General features: G+C 34.1%; 1 protein-coding gene and 1 long non-coding RNA gene across 6 annotated transcripts; both read right to left on the bottom strand.

Moving 5' to 3' along the window:
• Positions 1–7,115: 7,115 nt before the first annotated feature.
• LOC139779757 (uncharacterized) lies at positions 7,116–17,447 on the bottom strand. Its single transcript, XR_011719987.1, has 3 exons — positions 17,194–17,447; positions 13,758–13,966; positions 7,116–7,221 (listed from the first exon to the last, which is right to left on the bottom strand). It is a non-coding gene; the product is annotated as an uncharacterized lncRNA (long non-coding RNA).
• Positions 17,448–21,374: 3,927 nt separating this feature from the next.
• Positions 21,375–24,444, bottom strand: LOC139779756 (uncharacterized). Of its 5 annotated transcripts, XM_071718234.1 has the most exons (5): positions 24,184–24,444; positions 24,016–24,072; positions 22,483–22,767; positions 21,604–21,826; positions 21,375–21,547 (listed from the first exon to the last, which is right to left on the bottom strand). In XM_071718234.1, the coding sequence occupies exons 1-5, from the start codon at positions 24,196–24,198 to the stop codon at positions 21,504–21,506; spliced, it is 624 nt and encodes a 207-aa protein (XP_071574335.1). In that variant the 5' UTR covers positions 24,199–24,444; the 3' UTR covers positions 21,375–21,503. The 5 variants fall into 5 exon arrangements, 1 of the variants encoding a protein (XP_071574335.1); XR_011719983.1 differs by lacking the exon at positions 21,375–21,547 and having other exon boundaries at positions 21,549–21,826; positions 22,496–22,767; positions 24,016–24,444; XR_011719985.1 differs by lacking the exons at positions 21,375–21,547; positions 24,016–24,072; positions 24,184–24,444 and adding an exon at positions 23,713–23,990 and having other exon boundaries at positions 21,549–21,826; positions 22,496–22,767.
• Positions 24,445–24,788: the final 344 nt, after the last annotated feature.

A 24,788-nucleotide genomic window follows, 5' to 3' on the forward strand; every position in this document is an offset into this window, starting at 1 on the left:
AAGTTGTAGTGTACTGGGTAGTATACTAAAACTATCTATAATACATCTATATATAATAATCTTTGAAATGTGATTGTCTTACAGGTTTGCTATCTGGTATATGTTGGCTTCAATGTTTTATGTTACAGATGTGCTGTGCTGAAGACAGTTCTCTCTAAGCAAGAAGAAAACTGTCGTGGAAATCTTAAAAATGTAGACCATAAACTGGATCTTATTATGGACCTTGTTAGAACTGCCGAAAATGTAAAAAACCAGAAGGATGGCCTACTCTTCCCATTACGTGACATGAATTCTTTTTATGAATGGGAGTGTTTCTCCAAAACGGTGACAACTATGATTTGCGGTAAATATTTAATGTCCTGCATTTATGAAAAACTTAGCAACTCTTCTCAACACATCATATAACTTTTGCTAATAACTTTTTTCTGTAAGGTATCCCATTTTAGTGTTGTAGCTGGAAGAGGGTTACACGAAGGAGAAAGGGCCATAGTATATGTAAGAAGATTTTCTCTCCTGAGGTTGCATCACAACTGAATTGGACAGGGGCAGAGTATAAAAAAGGAATCAAGTCACTAAAGTGTGGTATGTGCATTATTGGTAAGTTATTGAAATTCTGAGAAAAAAAACAGAAAACTCTTACTTTCAGTCCTGCTGTGTCTAAGGGGAAGCTTCATGTAAAACGCTGAAAACAAGGCAATTTTCTGGAATTTTTTTTAAAAGACATTAAATAAAGGCTATATATTGAACTTGGGTAATGTTTTAGCAACATTTGTGCAATAAAATTTTTTTCGATTTTTTGACTGGTTACATAGGGCTCCCCCTTAAAATACACTTCATCTACTCTTAATAAATATGATGATTAACTTATCAACTTAAATCCGTATTTAGTATTTCTCATGCATAATATTGTAATTTTTTAAATCTTTTTCAGATGCATGTGGCAACAATATAAAGGAAAATTTTTCGAGAATCAAAAGTCACAGCTACATAAGTACGTGGCTCGAAGTAATTCAAAGAGGAGAGCCATAAATAATGTTGATTGCCAAGATAATAAAGATTTTCAAAGGTCGATTACCTCCCCTAGGTCAGATATTTTTTGGTATGTTTTTTGCAATGTCAAAATAGGTGTCAAAGGAAATATATGAAATTATACAACTATATACAGGATAAATGTAAAAATTTGTTTTACAGGTGACAAGAGGTAACAACAAAAGCGGGGACTATATACGATGGTTATAACCAACAGATGAGTCGGATATTCGCACGGCTATCCGTAGATGCAGCGCAGAAGCATTTATTTTATTTGTATCCGGAAAGTTCGTAAAAAAAATCGAAATCGATATAAATAGATTATTTTAAATTATGTTCCAATTATGTTTGACATGTGAGAATCTTATCAGTTAACTTCGACGGTTAAACCCGCGGAAAACAGTTAAATATGAACTTTATATGGACCTTAATAAAATCTCCATTTAAATTTTATTTGATTAAATTAATGCTGAATAACTGCATTAATATGGCTCATATTTGTTCTATATATAAAACTTAATTAAGAATATAAGAAGAAATGCCGATATACATTTCGATTAAAAATCTCGAACATATGAATACATGTCGTATATTCTTAATCGACGTGTATACTCGTACGTATGTTTCGTAGTATACAAAGTATATATACGTACTTCTTACAGTATCATTTCATCATCAAAATATTCGTATTTAAATTGGCTTAATAAGGATTTAATTAGCTAATATATTCAATTTAAATATTAATCTTATTGAAACCATATATGAAAATTAATAAGTTGTACATTTATTCAAATTTCATTAAATTCAAATAAAACTTTTATATGTTCTTAATATGTTGAATTCAAATAAGACCTTATATGTTCTTAATAAGTTCTAAATCTAATTTAAATTTAATTAAATTCAAATAAGACCTTTATACGTTCTTAATGAGGCTTTAAGGCACAGCGCGCGCGCACCTGGGGCTGGATCCTTGAATTTATTTGCAAGAAAAACGTATGCGGAAATTCTGCTCTTATAAAAAAGTTGCAAGTTGATTAACTAAAAGCCATGCGATCAACTTGCAACTTTTCTGTAAGAGTAGAATTTGCGCATACCTTTCTCTTGCGAATAAATTCAAAAATCCAGCCCCTGTTGTAGCTTGCCGAAATTTTGCGGTTTCAATCAACAGGCAATGTTTTTCAAACGTTTTTTAATATGTGTTTAAAATTGATTTTCAAATATTTTTCAAACGTTTAAAAAACATTGTCTGCTAATTAGGATAATAATGGGATTAGAGAATATGGTATCAACAGAGAATGAGTTATAAGATAAAAAAAAACGTTTATAAATTACAATTATTGTGTTTATATTGGTTTGCTTTAAATCCAGTGGTACAAAAAGAAGATAAGTAAACTTCTGATAAAATTAACGAAATGCGCAACACTTGCGCAGTAATCGAATACATAAAAACAAATATTAATCGCTAGCAACAAAAAGATTGATGCAGTTGCACAAAATATTAATCACCATAAAAACCAAGAATATAATTTGCTAGCTCAAAAAAATAAAAATAGAGACATTTTTTATATACTTAATCAAACTGAACCCTTATGGAAAAATACACTCAACTTTTGGTGTTAACCGTTAAAAAAAACACCATAGAAAAACTCATAAAGTTGGGTGTGATTTCAGACCAATTGAAGGTTAACCATCATTTGAAGGTTAATCTTCAATTGGCGGTCCGAAATCACACCCAACTTTAAGAGTTTTTCTTCGGATGATGGTTAACCTTCAAGTGATAGTTAACCTTCAATTAATGATTAATCCTTAAAAAATGACGGTATAAACCCTAAAAATATGAACCCTCAAATGAAAGTAACAAATATGGCGTCCCAATGAGAATCTCTTAAGAAGGGTGGTTAGTCAAATCAATTTGATAAGAATTAGTTCAATGGAGAATATTCGTCTATGGGAATCTGTCGTCCATATATGCCAAAGTTGAAGATAATCGTCTGCATGGTTGTCGAGTAATTAATTATTGAAGTTATACTCTTGTCTCTCTCTTATACACGGGCGACACAGCAAAAATGTTACCTAACCTGTAATGAAACTCTCGAAAGCATATTAAAAATGATAAGAATTTAGTGAAAATAGGTGCAAATAACTCTTTACATATTTAGGAAAAACTTTCTCGAAGACTGAAATGATTCGTCTTTATAGTTATCAAGAAATTGTAAAAATAAAAAAAACAGGACCACATTTATTATTTCCACATTTCAATGTGGATAATAACGTATTTGGGTTTCAATTGTACAAACAACTCTTTTCAAACCTTAAGAAACAGCAATTAAATGCATTCCACATATTTATTTGCTAAAATTCGTTTATTTCACGCGACGAAAATCTAAACCTATATGCTTTCCCCCTGCCGCGCCGCCTGCCTCGCACCGAGTACTAACCAACTCCTTAAGGACTCCGCTCGCTGAACCGGATTCCTCGCCTCGATCCTCCCTCTCGGACGCTAGCTGCCGCAGCTCTCCCTTTCCTGGCGGTGAGCTCTCCCTGGTGATCCGACTCTCGCTCGGTTAGTCTCCAGAACACGCGCCGCAACGATCAATCCGTCAAGAAAGAAATAACGGACTCGACACGTTCGAAGAAACGCAAGCAAGTGCGGCCATGACACCTAACGAGTGAGGAAGGAGGCGGGGGCTCTTTGAGAGTGGCGACTCGCGCGTCGCGCCATCTAATGTGAAACGATCGGGCGTTGTAAAACGCGAAAAGAATTTGAGCGCAATATCTGAACAAATTATTTAATTTTTAATAAGTCCAATTATTAATATTTATTTCATAATTGAACTTATTTTTTATTTTGATAAATGTAAATACAAATATCTTATTGTATTAATATTTAATATTAATAATTTAATTAGTTGCTTAATTTAACTTCTTGTTTAATAAATGAGCGGATGTAGTACTGAAAATGTACCTATTATATAATATTTTAATTTTCAAAATTGTCAAATTACAAACAGGAATTTTGTTGTGACTTTTACAGTTATAAAGTAACTATTTAATGGAAATGGAAGCCTAAAAAAATTAATATTGTAACGCAATTATTATAATGCTCAAATTATAAAATATTTACATTATCCATGTCTGCCAATACAATATAATTTTTTATTCATATTGCATTCTATATAATGACAATGTTATTATATATTTGACAGGCAAATCAAAATAGCTTTGAATCGATATCGAAATGATGAAATATCCATGTCTTAACAGAAAATACATAATTTGCCTGTTTTTCGATACATATATATTTAAAATTATTAAAAACCCACATAGCATGCATATCAAAAAGACGTCCCGAAGATATCCCGAGAAGATATCCTATCTCCTAAATATATCTTCGGGATATCTTCTGGACGTCTTTTTGATATGCATGCTATGTGGGAAGCCAATGACCTACATAACTAAAACTGAAATTATAAAATATATGTACGATGTAGACAGTATAAAATAATTAACATAATTAAACATGCAGATTTGTGGTTGATAATGACAAAATTCAATAATAAACCTATAACCTAACAGACTACAACGCAAGACTAACATAACTCGCAGGTTTATTAAAATCTTATGAATCACAATTTTTGATTAAATATGAATATATGATGGGTCAATGGGAACACTTTCAATTAAATAAAAATTTAATTTGGTGTTAATTAAAATTTTATTTGTTTTAAATACAAATAAAATTTGAACTCAGGATGGTTAGATGCTTATTAAATATTAATATGATCCATATATGCGCCTGGACAAGTTAAATCCAATAGCAAGATCTTATTTAAATTTAATTTCGATCCAAATTTGGAACATATTTAAATTTAATTACTTTTATATTCAATATTTGGTTTTTATTTGAGTTTAATTTCGTTCATATAAATGACTAATATAAACCATATTTAAAACATATTTAACTCTTTTCCGCGGGTAATGCCATAAAAATTTCAACCAATTTGTAACAAATCAGTATTAAAATACATATTATGTATTATTTTATGACTATTATTTATTTCAATAACGTTTCCCACACTATATTAATCTACGCGCTTATAATGCACTTATAATGCGCTTTTTTGAACGGATTTTGAGCGCGCTTTGAACGCTATAAAACTGCATTTTTCCTGCGCTGGTCTTACGCGCTTATAAACGCTTTTTCTAGTGGATTTTGAAAGCGCTTTTAAAGCGGTAATATGCTTTGAAAGCGCTAAAAAAGCGCTGAATTCCTGCACCCGCAGTAGCGCTTTCATAACGCTTTTCAGGCGCAGTTGTGCTACATGGGCGGTATACTACTTGGATGGGTGACCGGCTGAGAGAGCGGATTTCTTCGGACAAACGCGCGACGGCTATACGCACATATACGGCTTAATATATTTTTTTTTGTTCCGGTAATAAAATAATTTATTTTTCACATATCAACAAATAGTTTTTGCGTCAGTAATAAAATTTGTTTGCTAATACGAAACATTTTTCTCAGTGTAAAATGTATTTAAAATATCTCTGAAGTGTTTCTGCAATATTTCGTAGATATATTTGAGAAATATTCCATAATATTACCAAATCTTGCCGAAATCTTTCAGCATGGTCGCATTTGAAATAATTGCGGACATTGAAACATTGCCGAAATGATGTAGAAACGGTCGTGAAATATTTCTGAAATATTAATGAAAGATGTAATATTTCAAATGGAATTTTGCAGAAATGTTTCTGAAATATTACATGCCGAGTGGGTTGCTCCCATAGCTCGGATGTACGCAAATAAATTTTCGATCACATCTTGATTAAGACGGTTGGTCATGGATATATTTTATGTCTGCATTTTTACTTGTAATGTCTTTGTATAAACGCATTAACGAAGCATTAGATAATAAAATCCCTTTTTGAAAGGGAAGTAGACTCTTTTGTTTACCTACTCTCATATTTTTTACCACATTTGTTACTTCGTTTAAAATAGCATTTTGCTTCTCCAAATCTATACCATAGGCGTGAAGTCCATCATGGTTACCGAACTTGCCAATACTATTAAACAGATCAAACCATTTATTAAATAGACTGAGAAAACGTACAGTTTCGGGCCACGTCAAGCAATCGCTCATGAAACCACGAAGACCGCACCATTCAATTGCAGCTGCATTAGCATTTCAAAATATTTGCGTGGCTAATTTTACATTTTGCCTTGAGATCCTACGACGTCTAAGTGCAATCTTGACAATTTATGAGCTTTTTTTAAATCCTCTACATTAATTTCTAACAATCTTTCTAAACAAGATTTATTAATAAACTGCCCATTTATATGAAAACCGGAATCCAATAAATAATTTCTTAATAATTTTATCAAATGCGGTACATCGGCAAATACGTGTATTTTTTTGTTACATCGCATGGGTGTTGAAAATAAGTTTTTTCTCCATCTACGACAGAATCAATTTCAAGATCTTTTAGGACAGCCTGATTCGTGCTTCTCAAATCGCACGTTATTAGAGCAACGACAGTATAACCATTACGGTGTAATGCTGCGATTACATCCAGAATAATATTCTTTGTCATATCTTGATCGAATTGATAATATACCGGTTGTTTCCATTTTTTGAACAAACCTCTACTAACAATGACCTGGCATTTCTTATTTGGTCCAATCGCTCTTTCTTCCCTCCTTTCAATTGCAATTTGTTCCATAATATGTATTTCGTCGAAGCATAAAATAGTCATCTTTTCTATTTCCGACATAGATTGGCCTTTATAATTCATAATATTTATGACATTTTTTAAAATGCCCTCAGTCAAATCAAATGCCGCTGCCCATCTCCGAAGTGTTGACATTCCAGGAAGAGGGATGTTTCGTGCCTTTCGTAAATACACATAGACCTTCGGACTTACGCTGCGCAAAGACATTGCAACTGCTATGTCTTCCGAAGACCAATGTGTCTTTTTCTACGAAGGATTAAGGAGCATTTTAATTTGACCTGAAGTAAATACAGAGCTCAATATTTCCTGCACATTTTTGTCTACATTATCTCTTTCTTTTCGTTTTTGTCAGCAAGTTCACGCTGTAAAGTCCTGATTAGTAATTCCGATTTTGCACATTTCCTTCTTAACTCTTTATTTCACGATGGAATTCTAATTTACCAGACATTGTATCAGCTGTATCTGCAATGTAACAAACATATTCGATATGCAAACAAAATGCAAATGTACAACCATATTGTAAGGGGGATTCTAGTATAACCGGTCAAAAATCGATTTTTTTTCTTGCATAAATAAATAGTATGAGATTTAAAAAAATATATTCCAAAGTGTTATCGTCGAAATCATAAAATTGACAAAACTAGAGCACCTTTAATGAAACGCGATTTGAATCTATATAGCACAATATGCGGCTGTAAGCAACTTTGCAGTTTCCCTCGGCATTCTATCGCTGTGGGAACAATAAAATTTTGTTTATACCTGTCTAAATTCTCAACTATAGTGTTTGGCCTATCTGATTTTTTGATCGAAAAAAAATGTCACTTTTCTTGCGATTGCTGTAACTCCCCAAGTAGTGACGTCAGAAGACGACATAATGACGTCTATTTTTAGTCATTTTTGGTCTATGACATCGGCGGCTAATAATGGACGTTTATAAAACGTCATTTCTTAGACCAACAAGATTTTTGAACACTTTAATGATGACCTGTTATAAACAGTACAATTAATAAGGAAGCGTCAGGGTCAGAAGATCGTCACTGTCCACTAGATAGGAAAAAGCGTTTTTTCCTAGATAAAGAAAAAGAAAAGTTTTTTTTATAAACGTTTATCGAGTGGACATAAAAAAAATTATTAATCTTTTAAAATTCAAATAAAAATATTGAAAAAAAATTTTATATGTATATAATTTTATATGCAAATAACATATTATATATATGTAATAGTTATTTTAAATAGAAAATATCTTTATATAACTTTAATATTTTATGAAATCTATAATACATCGCACCTAAATTGAATAAATGGCCGCGTTTAGCAGAACGTTTATTTTGCAACGTTTATTTTGCCAGTTAATATGTCATTACAAGATTTTTTAACACTCTAAATGTACATACAAGTATAAGCAAGAAAGAAGCGTCAGAGTCAGAGGACCACCACTAGTCCGTTTGATAATCAAAGTCAAACAATAGCTAAATAATATCAAACGGCCCATTTCTTGGGGCCTATCCGTCAGTAAGCACCCGGGATTTATCCGTCAGTCTCGTCACTGTGGCGCGCCGGGCGCACGACTTCGGCCTCACTGCGATTTCAGGTTAGGTTTCCCTCGAGCGTGATTCTGTCTTCCCTTGCACGTGCGTCAGTTTGTATAGGAGGGAAATAGTACGAACGTATCGTCGCAAAACGGGTGTTTTGGCCGACCGAAAGATGGCGGACCGTTGTTTTTGAGATCGCTCGCGCTCACGGCACGTCGCGGCGTCGGCGAGGTACGGCGAGGCACGGCACGGCTCTGAGATCCCGCGATTTCCGCGCGAGAGTTGACATGCCGCGCGCGCGGTAGATCGTCGTTGTTGTCGTTGTGTCAGTGACAGTCGCGCGTGCGACCCGCATCGTCCAGCGTTCACCGCATCGTCTCGGCGTCATTGTCGCCGGCGTTGTAGTGGTGGTGGTGTCGGTGGTGGTCATCGTCGTCGTCGTCGTCGTCGTGGTGGTCATCGTCGTCGTCGTCGTCGTCGTCGTCGTCGTCATCGTCGTCGTCGTGGTAGTCGTGGTCGTCGTCGTCGGCGCGTCGAGGAATCGGCGCGAGGACGCCGTCGAGTCGGTAAAATGGTCGCGCTCCACCGCGAGCTTTTCTAACCCCCCGTCGCTATTTATCGCTTCCCCCGCGAGAAACGCGGCTTTGTTAGGTTGCTCGAGGGTCCGCGCTGATCCTATGGCACCGGAACGCCGTCACGCGTGTTCCCCGTGGTTGCCCGCGTTGACAATATGACGTGCCGTTGGGGAGTTTACGATTTGGTTAACCTCTGTATTCACGTGCCTAAATTGTTTTATGGAATAAGTAAAACAATTATTTTTTAATAAATTTTTATATTTTTCTCTTAAAAAACAATTATTAAAATGTATCCTATCATTTTTCAGGATTAGATGTATGTATATGTGTTGAAATGCAGTGTGGACGGATAAACCCTGGGGGGGTGACGGTTAAACCCCGGCATTTTTGAGATTTCAATTTTTGCACCGTTGTCGTTTTTGCTCTATACCGGTTAAACAAAGCGACGTAGATAAAAATTTCCTTAATAAATTTTGTAGCTAAAGGTTCACTCTTTACAGTGGTATACCACATTTAACTTCAATTATTTATTTTCTTGTTAAAAATTGGCACCGAAAAAAAACTGACGGTTAAGCCCCGGTCTCCCCTACCACAAAATTCAATCATTCATTTGACTGGGAAAATGCACGCATCTTAGAAATTGAGCATAATTACAAAAAGAGATTAACCGCAGAAATGATACATATTAAAGAACAAACTAATGGTATAAATTTAAATAAGGACACGGAACTACTAAACGATGCCTATTTTGATATCTTGAATCGGTTGTCTTAAACGTTCTGTTAATAACAATGATCATTGGTTATTGTGCCCTTGCGATGCGGGTATTGTCTCAGTCGTCTGTTATCCTTCGCGACGAACACACGCTTTGTGAGACGATGGAAGGAATTCACCCTAGTTCCTTGTTTCATCGACCGCTTATGTGAGTCCGTTTTTAAGGCTAAACTCGTTTTTAATCAAATTTTCGTTTTGGTCCTATGTAAGTTCTAACTTTGATATAGTTGCCACTAAGATGGTCTGGCGATAAAGGATCTCACATCTATACGGGTTTCATGACGCATAAGTGTCATGCAGCGAAGGAAACGACCGATTCTGCGTGTAGATTGACGATTAATTGACAACATACTTCTGACTTCAATATGACTAATTGTCCAATTACTTGGGTGAGACCGGATTAATGTAAATTGTGGCGTTGGATCGAATTGATTCGTTTTGTTCGTAGAATAATGCGATATATTGTAATGCGTTTTTCTTTATATTTTTTATTGTTCTGAAGAAGGCCAAGTAAGGCACGAAACGTAAACAATTCTGTATACGATATTGAATGTATTAAATATTTTTTTCTAACATCTGGTATTAGCTCGAAATTGGCCGTTTGATATTATTAGCTATTGCTTGTCGAGCGAAACTTTTGTTAATTTTAATATACGCTGGCCTTATAATGCGTGCGAATGTCTTTCCGTTTAGGTTTCATATGTATAATTTTGAATTCATTTTCCAAAATTTTGGCAATCGGCTTCTTATGCATTGAAGGATTGGATAGATCTAAACTACAAAATTATTAAGAACAAGGCCAAGTTGCAATTTCTATTGCTATGTAGAAACAACAATGTCTTTCCATCGCATCTCACACATATGTTTAAGAATAACTTGCGAGTATCACATTATAAATCCGTGCGAAGAATCGAAAGGTTGGTGCATTTTTTCAAAACGGATTTTTTAAAAATTGAAATTTTTGATTTACATAGATGTTTGGATGACCTTAAGAGGAAGTTGTTGTATAGTTCACGTTTCCTTTATGATTGCTTACCTTTAAATATTTGGCAACCGATTATTTCGCATCACACTAAAGCGTTTGACAACTTTAAATATAAATTAACATCTTTACATAAAAAGAAACTTGATTGGTTGTTGGAATCCAAGAAAATTAATTTCTATAAAAGAATCAAGCCCATAGAGTTTTCGTGTAAAGGTACGGAACTTGGAGGGGAGGAATCAATATATTAAATTGCACATTCTGATTCTGTTTCTGACATTAATGTCTCTATTAAACCTCTCCAATTTTTGAACACCAAAAATACTAATCCGCTTGATTACACTAACGACAAATGGTTCTTGAATTTTTCTAAACGTTAATATTCCCACCAAAGTTTCATCCTTGTTACAACTCGGAGATAAATTTAGTTTACCGTTCTCTATTAATAAGAAAAAAGCCATACACGAGTTCATTAAAGATCTTGAAAGCAACGGTAGTAAATACACAATTGACAACCAAATCAGAATGCGTAATGTGGCGATCCCTCAATTTTCCAAGTTACTACAAAAAGACCACTCACCACACCGATTGAACGTAGTCTCATTGCGAGGTACAATTCCGCGTGCCAATTTCAAAGAAACAAACCGGATGTATTTTTACAAGAGCCGATAAAGGTAATGTCACGGTAGCATTAGACAAAAATGAATATATTCAAAAATGGAAATGTTACTAAGTGACAAAGATACCTATGAAGTTGTCAAAAGAAATCCATCCGCCAAAATGGAAAGGGAACTAATGCCTTGATTAAAAAGTGGCTACAGAAGGAATATATTTCTAAAAACAATATTTTTTCCTACATTCCAGCAATTCTACACTTCCAAAAGCTTATGGTCTTCCAAAGATTCACAAAAAGAACGTTCCTTTAGAATAATAGTCTCTTCTGTTAACACGGCTCTGTATAATCTTGCAGCTTTTCTGCAAGAAATTTTAGCTGATAGTTTACCAAAACCTAAGAGCCACGTCAACAACAGTTTTGAATTATGTACTGACCTATCGAAAATAAAAGTGCAGAAGTCGGAGATTCTGATCTCACTGGACGCGGTATCATTATTTACGAATGTTCCATCTGAGTTGGTCGTGGAGGGTTTAAAAAAGAGATGGAAGTTTATAAAAACAAAAACAAGGTTATCTCGTGCTGAATTTATTACGGCAGTCAAATTTGTACTGGCTTCCACCTTTTTCACGTTTAACGGTGTCACCTATAAGCAGACATTTGGATCTCCAATGGGCTCCCCTTTATCCCCGACAGTGGCTGACATTGTTATGGAGGATTTGGAGGAAAGAGTTTGGGCGCATTGGACATCCATCTATCGTTTTACAAGCGCTATGTGGATGATATTATTATGAAGATTCCTAAGGATAACGTTCAGGATGTTCTGGATCACTTTAACAGTTATCATGATAGACTTAAATTTACAATAGAGTACGAAAATAATGGCCGTCTTAGCTTTCTGGACTTGATGTTGATTGTAAGGGGAGACACGATTATAAAGATTGGTTCCACAAACAAACTTTTTCTGGTAGGCTATTGTCCTTCCTTTCGAATCATCCTATTCAACACAAAATAGGAACAATCTACAGCCTAGTGGACAGATCAATCAGGTTATCACATCCCAGCTTTTATAATAAAAATTTAAATTTTGTCATCAATGTATTGCTTGGAAATGGATATCCCATCGATCTAATATTCTTGCATATTAATAAAAGACTGAGGAAACTTCAGTCCATAAAGAATAATAATACGGGTAATGATCCGAATGTGCACAGCAAACAAAAAGTTTTATGTTATGCCGTATTTAAAACATACTTCGGAAATCATCGCCTCAGCAGTCGATAAATCTGAAAATTCTGTGGGATACCGCACTCTTAACAATCTTGGTAGCATCATTAAGGTCCATAAGGATAAGAACGCCCATTTTTCCAAGAATGACGTAATTTACAAAATCTGTTGTAAAAATTGTGATGCCTCTTACGTCGGTCAGACTAAGAGGCAATTACAAACCAGATTAAAAGAACATAAAAGCAATATAAGATTAGACGAGTCCAAACATTCTGTTGTATCAGAACATACCACAAAATTCAATCATTCATTTGACTGGGAAAATGCACGCATCTTAGAAATTGAGCATAATTACAAAAAGAGATTAACCGCAGAAATGATATATATTAAGAACAAACTAATGGTATAAATTTAAATAAGGACACGGAACTACTAAACGATGCCTATTTTGATATCTTGAATCGGTTGTCTTAAACGTTCTGTTAATAACAATGATCATTGGTTATTGTGCCCTTGCGATGCGGGTATTGTCTCAGTCGTCTGTTATCCTTCGCGACGAACACACGCTTTGTGAGACGATGGAAGGAATTCACCCTAGTTCCTTGTTTCATCGACCGCTTATGTGAGTCCGTTTTTAAGGCTAAACTCGTTTTTAATCAAATTTTCGTTTTGGTCCTATGTAAGTTTTAACTTTGATATAGTTGCCACTAAGATGGTCTGGCGACAAAGGATCTCACATCTATACGGGTTTCATGGACGCATAAGTGTCATGCAGCGAAGGAAACGACCGATTCTGCGTGTAGATTGACGATTAATTGACAACATACTTCTGACTTCAATATGACTAATTGTCCAATTACTTGGGTGAGACCGGATTAATGTAAATTGTGGCGTTGGATCGAATTGATTCGTTTTGTTCGTAGAATAATGCGATATATTGTAATGCGTTTTTCTTTATATTTTTTTATTGTTCTGAAGAAGGCCAAGTAAGGCACGAAACGTAAACAAGTCTGTATACGATTATTGAATGTATTAAATATTTTTTTTTTCTAACATCTGGTATTAGCTCGAAATTGGCCGTTTGATATTATTTAGCTATTGCTTGTCGAGCGAAACTTTTGTTAAAGTCAAACACGTAGGCGCAGGTTACTACTCAGTTGGGTGACCGGCTGGAGAGCGGATTTTTTCGGGCTCGCGGCTATATACACATGGCATATATGTACCCGCAATATTTATTTTAATCATCATTTTTCACCCGGTTATACTAGAATCCTCTCTTAAAAGTAAATTCTTACCAAAATTTAATGAATGTCCTGAAGTTGAAGCCTCCATCTGGTCTTCAGACAGTATTACACACGGTCTTACATACAGGTCTGGAAACTCCTGTGTTTTTAAGTGGTGGGGGGTGTCACGTTAGTGAGGCACGTAGACCCCAGTATTGCAGCGAACCTATCGGACGGACGGGAAACTGAGCCGACCGTGACCATGTTCAAATGGTGGTAATCTTGTGTGCGTCAAAAATCAAAATCAGTGAAAATTGTTAACATAAATTGTAAATAATAAAAAATTGTTAACAATTGTTTAAATTGTTAACATAAATTGTAAATACAATGCCAAAAGCGTGCATTGTGCCGAATTGCTGGAAGAAATTTAAGGACAATACAGAAAAATGTTCCGTTTTTAAAGTGCCTCAAAACGAAGAATTGCGTAAAAAATGGGAATCTGCAATTCCAGGCATTGCAGTATTGAAATCGTCGCAACACGTGTGTGAGCGTCATTTTGAGCCGACGTGCATCGTGCGAAAATTAGAGAAGCGTAGTCCAGATGGAAAAATTCTCATTGATGTAAGTGTGAATTATATGAACAGTTTTGTCGATTGCATTTTCGCATTTGCATAAGGTAAAAAACTGTGCAACATCGTTCCCGGTAAAAAATTTTTCATATAAAATTATGTATAATTATATAGAATTATATAGAATTATATAAAATTATATATCAATATGTATATATGTATATATCAATATGTATATATGTATATATGCGTCTGTTACTTTCCTGTATGTACTCCTTTCTAAATATTCCTTTTTTACATCTTCCCGGTAAAAAAATTTTTAATATAAAATTATGTATATATATGTAATTATATAGAATTATATAGAATTATATAAAATTATATAATATATGGACATATTTGATATATAATTTTATATAATTATATATAATTCTATCAATTAGTAGTAGACCCTCAAAAATTTAACACAGAATATGACAGGGCTATTAGGGTCGAACGCAGATTTTGGTGCGTGATGTCAATCAGTAGATTTATTCATCTAAATACATTAGTCCGAACGTTTCGGCTCCATTCGAGCCATCCTCAGCAATAACAATCATGTGTCACGCGTTCAAACTGCCATATGGTAAGTTTACCGATTAAATTGTCGGAAACATCGACCAAATATTGCAAGAAATATTTTAAAATGGTTTTAGGAATATTTTAAAAAAGTTAAAAAACCTTTTGTGATAACATTTTTAAGAATATTTTGAGAATCTTTTAAAAATATTTATAAAAATGTTCTTCTTTATCACCCAGGAAATATTTTCTTAAATATTTGAAATATATTTTTGAAATATTAATTTAAATCAACATATTTATTGTTTTATAATCTTGTTCCAAAATATTTAAAAATATTTTAAATCTATTATTGGTTCTAAAATCTTTTTTCAAATATTTTTGAAATATTATGAAATATTCTTAATTAAAAGATGCATGATAGCGCATCTTTCCGTGCTAGTTTGGAACGACGCTGCTAGGCGGCGCATAATGGTAAGACTAACTCGTAAGTAAATTTCAGTTGAGGGCTAATATAAGCAGGTCTCTGGCGAAGCAAAATCATGGCATTCACAAGATAGATATGTATATTTTTCAAATATATAAAAAAAAAGATGTACCTATACTTTACAGATATTAAAAAAATCTTTCAAACATGAAACACAATTATTACTTATTGGGTTAAACATATTTTATTTTTTGAAGTAATATTTCTAAAAGATTTTACAAATATTATTAAATATATTTATTTGCAATCTTATAAAAATATTTTTGAAAATATTTTTCTGACATGATCTGGCGGACATAGAAACATTCAAAAAATATTTTTGTGAATTATTTTAATCTTCCTAAAAAATATTTAAAAAATATTTTAAAAACATTTTGTGCTCTATGGGATAGCCATGGCCGTGCCTTTTTACGCTCTTGACACTATTTTGAAACTTTTTAATTCTTATCATCCCAGACTTCAGTTCACTATTGAGGTAGGGGGCGATAGGTTGAATTTTTTAGATTTGACAATCATTAATAATGAAAACATAATAGAATTTGACTGGTATCACAAACCAACGTTTTCTGGCCGTTACCTTAACTTCTTGTCGCAGCACCCTATCTCTCAAAAAAGAGGCACGATCATGTGTATGGTTGATAGAGCCTTTTTACTCTCTCATCCAAAATACCATGCTAAGAACATTAAGCTCATTATAGATGTTCTTCTGGATAATGACTATCCTGTGGCTTTTATCTATGATACCATTAACACGCGAATAAAATCACTACTTTACAAATGTACTCGTAAACAAAATGTACCCTCTTCCACGAGTGAAGAGGATCGTCGGAATTGGTTTACTGTCCCATATGTTCCGGGTATTTCTGAAGAGTTTAGAAGGGTTGTGAAGGACATAAATGTCAACCTGTCTTTCTATAGTCTAAACAAACTTCAGAAATTTATCAAAGTACAAAAAGACATTCTCCCAAGTCAATCTAATAAGAATGTGGTTTACAAAATTTCCTGTAAAAATTGTGACGCGTCGTATGTAGGCCAGACGAAGAGGCAATTGAGAACGAGAATCTCAGAACACCGTAACCACATTCACAGGAACACCACGACTCAATCAGTTATTACTGATCACAGAATGAATTTGATCATGAATTTGATTGGGAGAATGTCAAAATTTTAGATAGTGAAAGATATCTCTCTAGAAGATTGGTCTCTGAGATGACTCACATTAAGCTACAAAAAAACGGGATTAATTCACAAAATGATACCGAATTTTTACACCACGCATATATAGAGGTCTTAAATAAATTATAAGTTACACCTATGTACTTTTTATTATCTGTAGATATAATAACTTGGTGACGCGGCGAGATCCTGCCTTGCGATTGGTTATATTTATTCTATTATTTTTCTCATCGACTCTACACACTATGTATTATCCGCGACACTGTTTAGACTGTTGACACGCTTCTCCTTTGAGAGATTGTCATTTCATCGTTGTTTGGCGTGTCGATGAGACTGTTGAGTCTCCTCGCGAGTTATTCTGCTTATACACCGTTTTATTTTCCGCGTTGTTCGGCCCTTTGGTGAGTTGCTGAAGTTTCGGTTTTTATTACTTGACTCTAATATCTAGTCAATTTTCAGATATCGATCATTTGGTCGATGTTTCCGACAATTTAATCGGTAAACTTACCATATGGCAGTTTGAACGCGTGACACATGATTGTTATTGCTGAGGATGGCTCGAATGGAGCCGAAACGTTCGGACTAATGTATTTAGATGAATAAATCTACTGATTGACATCACGCACCAAAATCTGCGTTCGACCCTAATAGCCCTGTCATATTCTGTGTTATATAATTCTATATAATTATACATAATTTTATATGAAAAATTTTTTACCGGGATTGCACAGCTGTTTGGATTATATATATGGTTTTGACCTGCCTAACACCGCGGTCCGATTCACACTGAGCGCTATTGGCATCATTCTATCTTTATCATTCATTAGGCATAAACAAGGATAGAATAACGCCAATAGCGCTTTGAACATGCATCGGACCGCGGCCTAATTTGATTGGCTCACCCCTAGGTTCGCCATTTTGCCTCACTATCTGAGTCACTCCCCACCCTACAAGTTTCCAGACCTGTATGTAAGACCGTGGTATTACATCCATCGCAGCAGGGATTGCATCTGGCATTATCGTAGATACATCAAGGTCTGAAAAGATAAACAAATTATTAATATATTGTGTAAGCTTAATTAGAAATTAGATTTGAAGTCAGAAAACCATATATAATAATAATACACACCCTTTACTACTGAAGAAGATGCTTGTACACTTTCGCTAGTTGATGAGCCTAAATTTTGCGTGGGGACTGCATCAGGTTTCAATGTACGTTTTTTTGCCGTTGTATGGTCTAAGTTATACGGTTGCATCCACGAAGTTTCTTTGTATACAGCTGCATCAAAATGAGCAGAACAGATGCGTCCTTCATATATATAGAATAAATTATTTTTATTGCATGAGTAAGTACATGAGTTTCAAATCTATCCTCACAATTAAGCAAGAATGTATTTGATTTCATACATACCGTTTATTAAGCAAGAATGTAATTGATTTTATACATACCGTTTTTTATATTGACATTTTCTTTTCCACAAGCTGCTTCCCATTTTAATAACACAGCTTTATTTTTTTTCGGAAATCGAAAAAAAGAATATTTTTTTAATTCTTTCGAGAATCGTTTTTACACGTTTTTATTGAACACGTACTCATGATATTTCACAAAGTCACTTGGTACAACCTTAAATGTTTTGAAACTGCCACTTAAAAATGGCTACATCTGGCATCTGCGCAGAACCGTATGAAATTCGTCACGAGTATGAGGACACCTGTGTTCTTCCACCATGATGTCAGCACTCAAACAAATACATTTCAATGTGATAATATTTCTGTTTCTGCTGATAATTTTGTAACAATCATTGAAGCATTAAAAAAAGAGATAGTTGAGAAACATAAGAGAATTGAAACCTTTGAAAAGCAGCATGATATTATCAAAAAAAGTACCGAGAAAGTTTATAAAATGTATTTTGACACTAAACGCAAGTATGCAGCTTATTACAAACAAGTAAAACGCTTGAAAGAAAATAAAAACAAGATTTATACTATTCTTCGCAAGAAGCTGTATCCAGATCAAATAGAAGCTTTAAGAAGAAAATCAAATAATGGATTGAAGTGCATGGAGCTCAGCTACTATAAAAGATGCTCTTGTCTTTAAAATGAAATGAGGAACACAGGGTTATACCGATTTTGTTAAGCACCTTCCTATTTATCCTAGCATTCGAACACTGCAGAAACAGTTATATCATTTAAAATTTAACAGTGGTATTCTACTTGAAGTGTTCGACATGCTAAAATCTGAAGTACCTGGCATGGTCACAAAAGAAAGAAAATGTGTGATGGTTCTTGATGAAATGGCAATAAAACCTGGTGAAGTATTTGATTCATCAATACAAAGAATGATTGGATTCTGCACTTTTCCTACACACTCAGGAATTGCAACAAAAGTTTTAGTCATTTTACTGGCAGGAATTACTCGTCGATGGAAGATCACTGTTGCTTATTATTTTACCGGTACGACAGATTCCGAATGCAAAGCACAAGATGTAAATGCTACGGGAAATGCACTGAAGAAAATCATCCTCACTTTAATTGAAAAGGCAGACAATATTGGTCTGCGTGTCAACGCAGTGATCAGCGATATGGGCAGTGACAACAAAGCCATGTGGAATGCATTCGGAGTTGGATGTATCAGAGAAAATGTAAAAGCAAGCATTATGCATCCTGTTAGGCCAACGAACAAATTATATTTTATTCCCAATCCAGTACATATCTGTTTAAGAATATTAAAAATATGTTACAAAGTAATAAAACTATTCGTTTATCTGCAGATATCTGTGCCACTGAAAATTTATCTAATTCTTTAGTAGATATTCAACATATTAAAACATTACTTCATCATGAGAGCAACCATGAAATGAAAATAGCTTACAGACTTAAAGATACTAATTTATACTGCAAAAATCACTATAACAAAATGAAAGTGTCTACCGCTAGTTCAGTTTTAAACAGAAGAACAGAAACAGCATTAAAAGTTTATGCTGATTATACAAATAATAATTCATTTAAAACTACAGCTTTTTTATCAATCTTGTAAATCGTTGGTTTAACATAATGACAAATAGATCTCGTATCATGGCTCTTAGTAAATCTAATATTGAGGCATATAATAAAGCCATTGCTCATCTAAAGAAGACTCAGCAAGTGTTTCGTTCCATGTTAATAGGAAGAAAGGGACACTGGAAGCCAAAACAATCTGGAGTAATAATGACAACAGAAAGCATTCTTGAGTTGCAAGAATATTTTTTAAATGAAAAGGGATACAAATTTTTACTAACAGGTCGATTCACACACACAAGATTGCCTCGAAAATTTATTTTCTCTTATACGATTTAGGCAACCTATTCCAAATCCTCTTCATGTTAAACAAAACTTGAAAGTTATTACAATCACTCAAGTTTGCTCATACTCGAAAATTACAAGTTATAATAATGATGTGAAAGAAGATAATTTTGAGCAAGTCAAGTTGGATTTTTTAAAATCATCAAAGGAAATAGCAGCAGCTAGAGAAAAAGCAGGAGAAGTGGATGCTTTTATGGAAGGTGCTGCCATTTATGTTCCAGAATTACAAGATAATTACATGAATCTTATTGATATTTGGGAATGGCCTATTATATATGACATCGCTGGAGCAGTTGTAAAGTCTGTCAAAAAAACAATGAAAGTATGTGACACATGTTACAAATCCGTTCTGTGGCAGGATACAGATTCTCATCCATTTTCAATTGTTGTGGATTTTCGAAGCTATGGAGACAGCAGCTTGTGCAGGGTATCAGATTCCTGTTTTAAAGCCATTATGAAAGCTGAAATTACATTTCAGGAACTGAGAGACGCGTTTGAAAAAGTAGAAAATATTAAGATTATTGATTTTATTGTTGAGAAGCTATTATATGTTTGGGAAGGTACCAATATTCCACAATGCACAATATTACAGCAAAGATTTTGACCAGATTTTTCCGTATGCGATTTAGAATGTTTAATATTCAACGTAAAGAATATCTAGAGAAGGAAAATAAAAGCCGCACACATAGTAGTAAAACAATAGATATGCATATGGTTGTTGACCGTTTTTAAAAGGTAAAGTCATTTCTTTTTAATGTGCCTTAATTCATATCAAAAGTAGATGTGTAGATTTTATATCAGAAGTACAAATTTTAACTCTTAATTGTGATTCTACATATTGTGATATTATGAAACTAAGAATGTTAAAAATGTTTTGTTTATCTAATGTTACGTATAGTATACAGGGTGTATCAGAATGTTTGGTACTTTTTTCATATTTAGATAGAGCGAGCCAAACTGAGTCGAAAAGTCATGTACCATTTTGCAATTTTCGCAATAGTTGATGAGTTATTAATGATTAAAAATCGCCGTATTGGCCCGGCCCACCGCCAAATCCAAGCGCGCGGCGAGATGCGGCCGCTTCGCGGTCGGCGCGCGGGCAGTTGTTTACTTCAAGCGGCACGAGCGGCGCGTAACGCCGGGCCCCCGTCCTGAGCGATGATAGTTTCTCGCCTTTTTTAAATAGAAATAAAATTTTCTAACAACATAGAAAAATTTTTTGTGCGTACTTATGTACATACGTGTGTACATGCATACACAGTAAAATATCAATTGTACTGCTTAAAAAAGCGATTACTCAATTTACTTTTTTTCTGTTAGTAAGTAACGGTTGTCTTTAAGAAAGAATATTTTCTTGATAATAGTCTTAAAATGTACAAATTTTAGAAAGAGTCTTTATCATGTACTCGAAAGAAGAATTTATACTCCTTCAAAGAACATAATAAAATTTTATTAAAGAAAAGTCAAAATAATAAATAAAGTAATATGAGGACCCTCGAGATTAAAATAGGAGAAGTCAAGGCTATGAGGGTCAGACGCAGATCACAGTGCGTAATATCAGAAATAACTGATTTATTCGTCGTTTTGATACATTACATCGATCCGTACGTTTCGGCTCAGTTTTGAGCCATCTTCAGCGGCAGTTACAGAAATTAAGTTACACGTTCTCCGTACCGTATGGTGAGTTTACTGATTAAAAGTATCAGAAACATAGACCAATTGATCCATATCTGTAAATTTGTTCAATTAATGTTGAGATATTAAAAAGATTCCTTAGGAAACTCACCATTCGGTCTGAATAACGTGGAATACAGAGCCATGTACATAATGAATACTCTCTGGGAGAAGACTTGACGATCTTGTCGCCGGGGCGGCCGCATCTCGCCGCGCGCTTGGATTTGGCGGTGGGCAGGGCCAATACGGCGATTTTTAATCATTAATAACTCATCAACTATTGCGAAAATTGCAAAATGGTACATGACTTTTCGACTCAGTTTGGCTCGCTCTATCTAAATATGAAAAAAGTACCAAACATTCTGATACACCCTGTATGTTATCGTCCCGTTTGACTACGTTGCAATTAGACATAGCCAATCTCAATTACTTAATTAGATTATTGTTTAATTAGATTGCTTAATTAGTTATATCATATATAAAGACCTTTTCATTAAAAAAATAATTTTATTATATATCTTATTAGATTTATTGAGAATCAACATACGATCTACATGTAATTGACAAATCAGATATGGCTATGGTCAACTGCAACATGGTCAATATGTATTTATTCTTAAATAGTTATAATAATCGAGGAATTTCTGCAGTTGTGAAAATTTAAGTTTTTATTTCTTGCGAGGAGTATTTACATTTAAAACTTCTGTTATGTTAAAGTAAAATATTAATAAAGATTTTTTTTAAGAAAGAGGTATAAAATAAAAATGTACGCGATTAATAGATAGATATCGATAGATATCGCGATAAATATCGCGTACGCGATATATATATTTTTTTACAAATTCATAATTGTGATTCTCAATTGTGATTCTACTTGATATAAAACTTAAGAATGTTAAAAATACTGTATAAAACTTCTTGTATATGATGCAATATTAGCAATAAAAATCTCGATTTTCATTAAAAATCACAAATTTTTCTTCTTTTGTACTCTGGCATAATACTTTTTCCATCGTCGTCCGCTTGAACTTGTAACTTTCATGAATAGTCGCTTCGTACAATACATCTTACTCTCCATTTGTTCAATAGCAGAAAGCATCACCATCAGTTTATTTAGATTTGCATCATGCTCACGTTCCAGATGGATGATTTTTTGTGAGACTTCATCATTTTGAGCTTTTAGTTGATCGATGAGCAATTTATTATTTGCAGTATCACAAGGAGTTTCGGAATTAGATTGATTTATAGAAATTTGTGAAGTCTCATCAATTGTGTACTGTAAGAAAAAATTGCTATATTTAAAAAACCATGCAGTAGAAGGCACTATTTAATACACACATATACGTACACAAATGAAATATAAAATAATTAATCCTCCGCAGACTAACCTATTTTTGGTAATACTTAAGGAGAGCTCCTTTCTCACCGATTTCGGTGAATTTAGGCTTAATCGACACGTTTTTGCACAAAACGAACGAATCTGGCAGAAAAAAGTCCCGCTCTGCCCCGCGAAGCGAGATATTAACTGTTAAAGTTGACGACTATCAGGTTATGAAACCTGTCATACCAACGCTATGTAGCGACTGGTTTTACACTTGTTTGAAACATACATTGTTTTTTTTACATATTTTTTGCTGGATTTTTTTTCATAATGTGTTTTTCGGCATCGAAATATGAGATTACTTGTATCAAAGCAACAGAGAATATTTTGGAACAAAAATTATTTCTGTTACAGATATTAAGCGTTGAAGTTAACGAAACAGAAATAAAATTGTTAAAGCAGAGAATATAGTTGATATATGAAAAGTACATATTTATGTGTAATATGATTATTAATGGATATATCGAGCCTTATTTAATAAATAAAGAAATACAGTGTTCAAAATGTGGTGATAAATTAATAATTGATACAAGTAATCGCATATTTCGATGCCAAAAAACACATTATGAAAAAAAATCCAGCAAAAAATATGTAAAAAAAACAATGTATGTTTCAAACAAGTGCAAAACCAGTCGCTACATAGCGTCGGTATAACAGGTTTCATAACCTCTGATAGTCGTCAACTTTAACAGTTAATATCTCGCTTCGCGGGGCAGAGCGGGACTTTTTTCTGCCAGATTCGTTCGTTTTGTGCAAAAACGCGTCGATTAAGCCTAAATTCAGCGAAATCGGTGAGGAAGGAGCTCTCCTTAAGTATTACCCTATTTTTTCACTACTTACGCCCACTTTCACAAGTGTCGGTTAATTTTTAACTTTAGATTAACTCACTCTTCGTCTCCTTCTAACGTCCCTCTTAGAAAGAGACGAAGAGTGCCTAAGGCACAGTTTCACAAGTGTCGGTTAACTTTTAATCTTAGATTAACTCACTCTTCGTCTCTTTCTAAGGGGGACGTTAGAAGCAGACGAAGAGTGAGTTAATCTAAGATTAAAATTTAACCGACACTTGTGAAACTGGGCCTTAGTCAATATGACTAACTCTCCGCAGGTTAGTCTGCGGAGGGTTAAAAGGACAACTAAACTAACCTGATCAATGTAATGCTTCCATTCGTCATCATTGTATATTTGGGAAGCACTCACTTCCTAACAAAATAGAAAAATAGTAATGTTCAAATACATTATAATCTTATTGGAATAATGCATTCAATAAAATGAGAATCGATTGTATATATATACAATACGTCTATCATTTACCTCTTTGCATGACATTTTCAATTTTCACCATCAATTACACAGGCACACAAAAAAAAAGTGTCTTGGCCGAGACACTACACTAGTGTATTCCCATGTACTTTTTCCCGCTGAATCCGAATCCGAAGTCAGAATTGTCAGATTGGCTAAAATTTATGAGATAACCACAAAAAAACAATATTTTTCCCCTTTAATTCGTGTTTTTGAGCATTTTTTTGTGGTTATCTCATAAATTTTAGCCAATCTGACAATTCTGACTTCGGATTCGGATTCAGCGGGAAAAAGTACATGGGAATACACTAGTGTAGTGTCTCGGCCAAAACACTTTTTTTGTGTGCCTGTGTTATCATTCAATCACCACATTTATTCAATAAAAAACATAAAGAGAATAAAACTGCAACATGTATTTAAACATGTGTATCGAACATCTTAACCTCACGCTGACGGAGTATGTTTATATATATTAAATGGAGTTTGGTGTTTGATGACATGGAGCGATCCCAATATGGCGGTGCTGGAGGTGATGGTGGGGATGCGAATTCTGTAGTGGGGGTTCAATGTCGCTTCTCTCTTTATAGGACTCTACTGTTAATAGGTTACCGTATTAT

This window comes from Temnothorax nylanderi, unplaced genomic scaffold, assembly GCF_030848795.1.
Source record: "Temnothorax nylanderi isolate EJ_2023f unplaced genomic scaffold, tnyl_v1.0 TNYL_tig0240_pilon, whole genome shotgun sequence".
NCBI classification, from domain to species: Eukaryota; Metazoa; Arthropoda; class Insecta; order Hymenoptera; family Formicidae; genus Temnothorax; species Temnothorax nylanderi.

Excerpts from the sequence above, each read along its gene's own strand:
- LOC139779756 (XM_071718234.1), bottom strand. Across the intron at positions 22,768-24,015 it reads GGAAGCATTACATTGATCAG|TACACAATTGATGAGACTTC; the intron begins GTTAGTTTAGTT and ends TTTTTCTTACAG. Across the intron at positions 21,548-21,603 it reads CACGTTATTCAGACCGAATG|ATATGGATCAATTGGTCTAT; the intron begins GTGAGTTTCCTA and ends ACAAATTTACAG.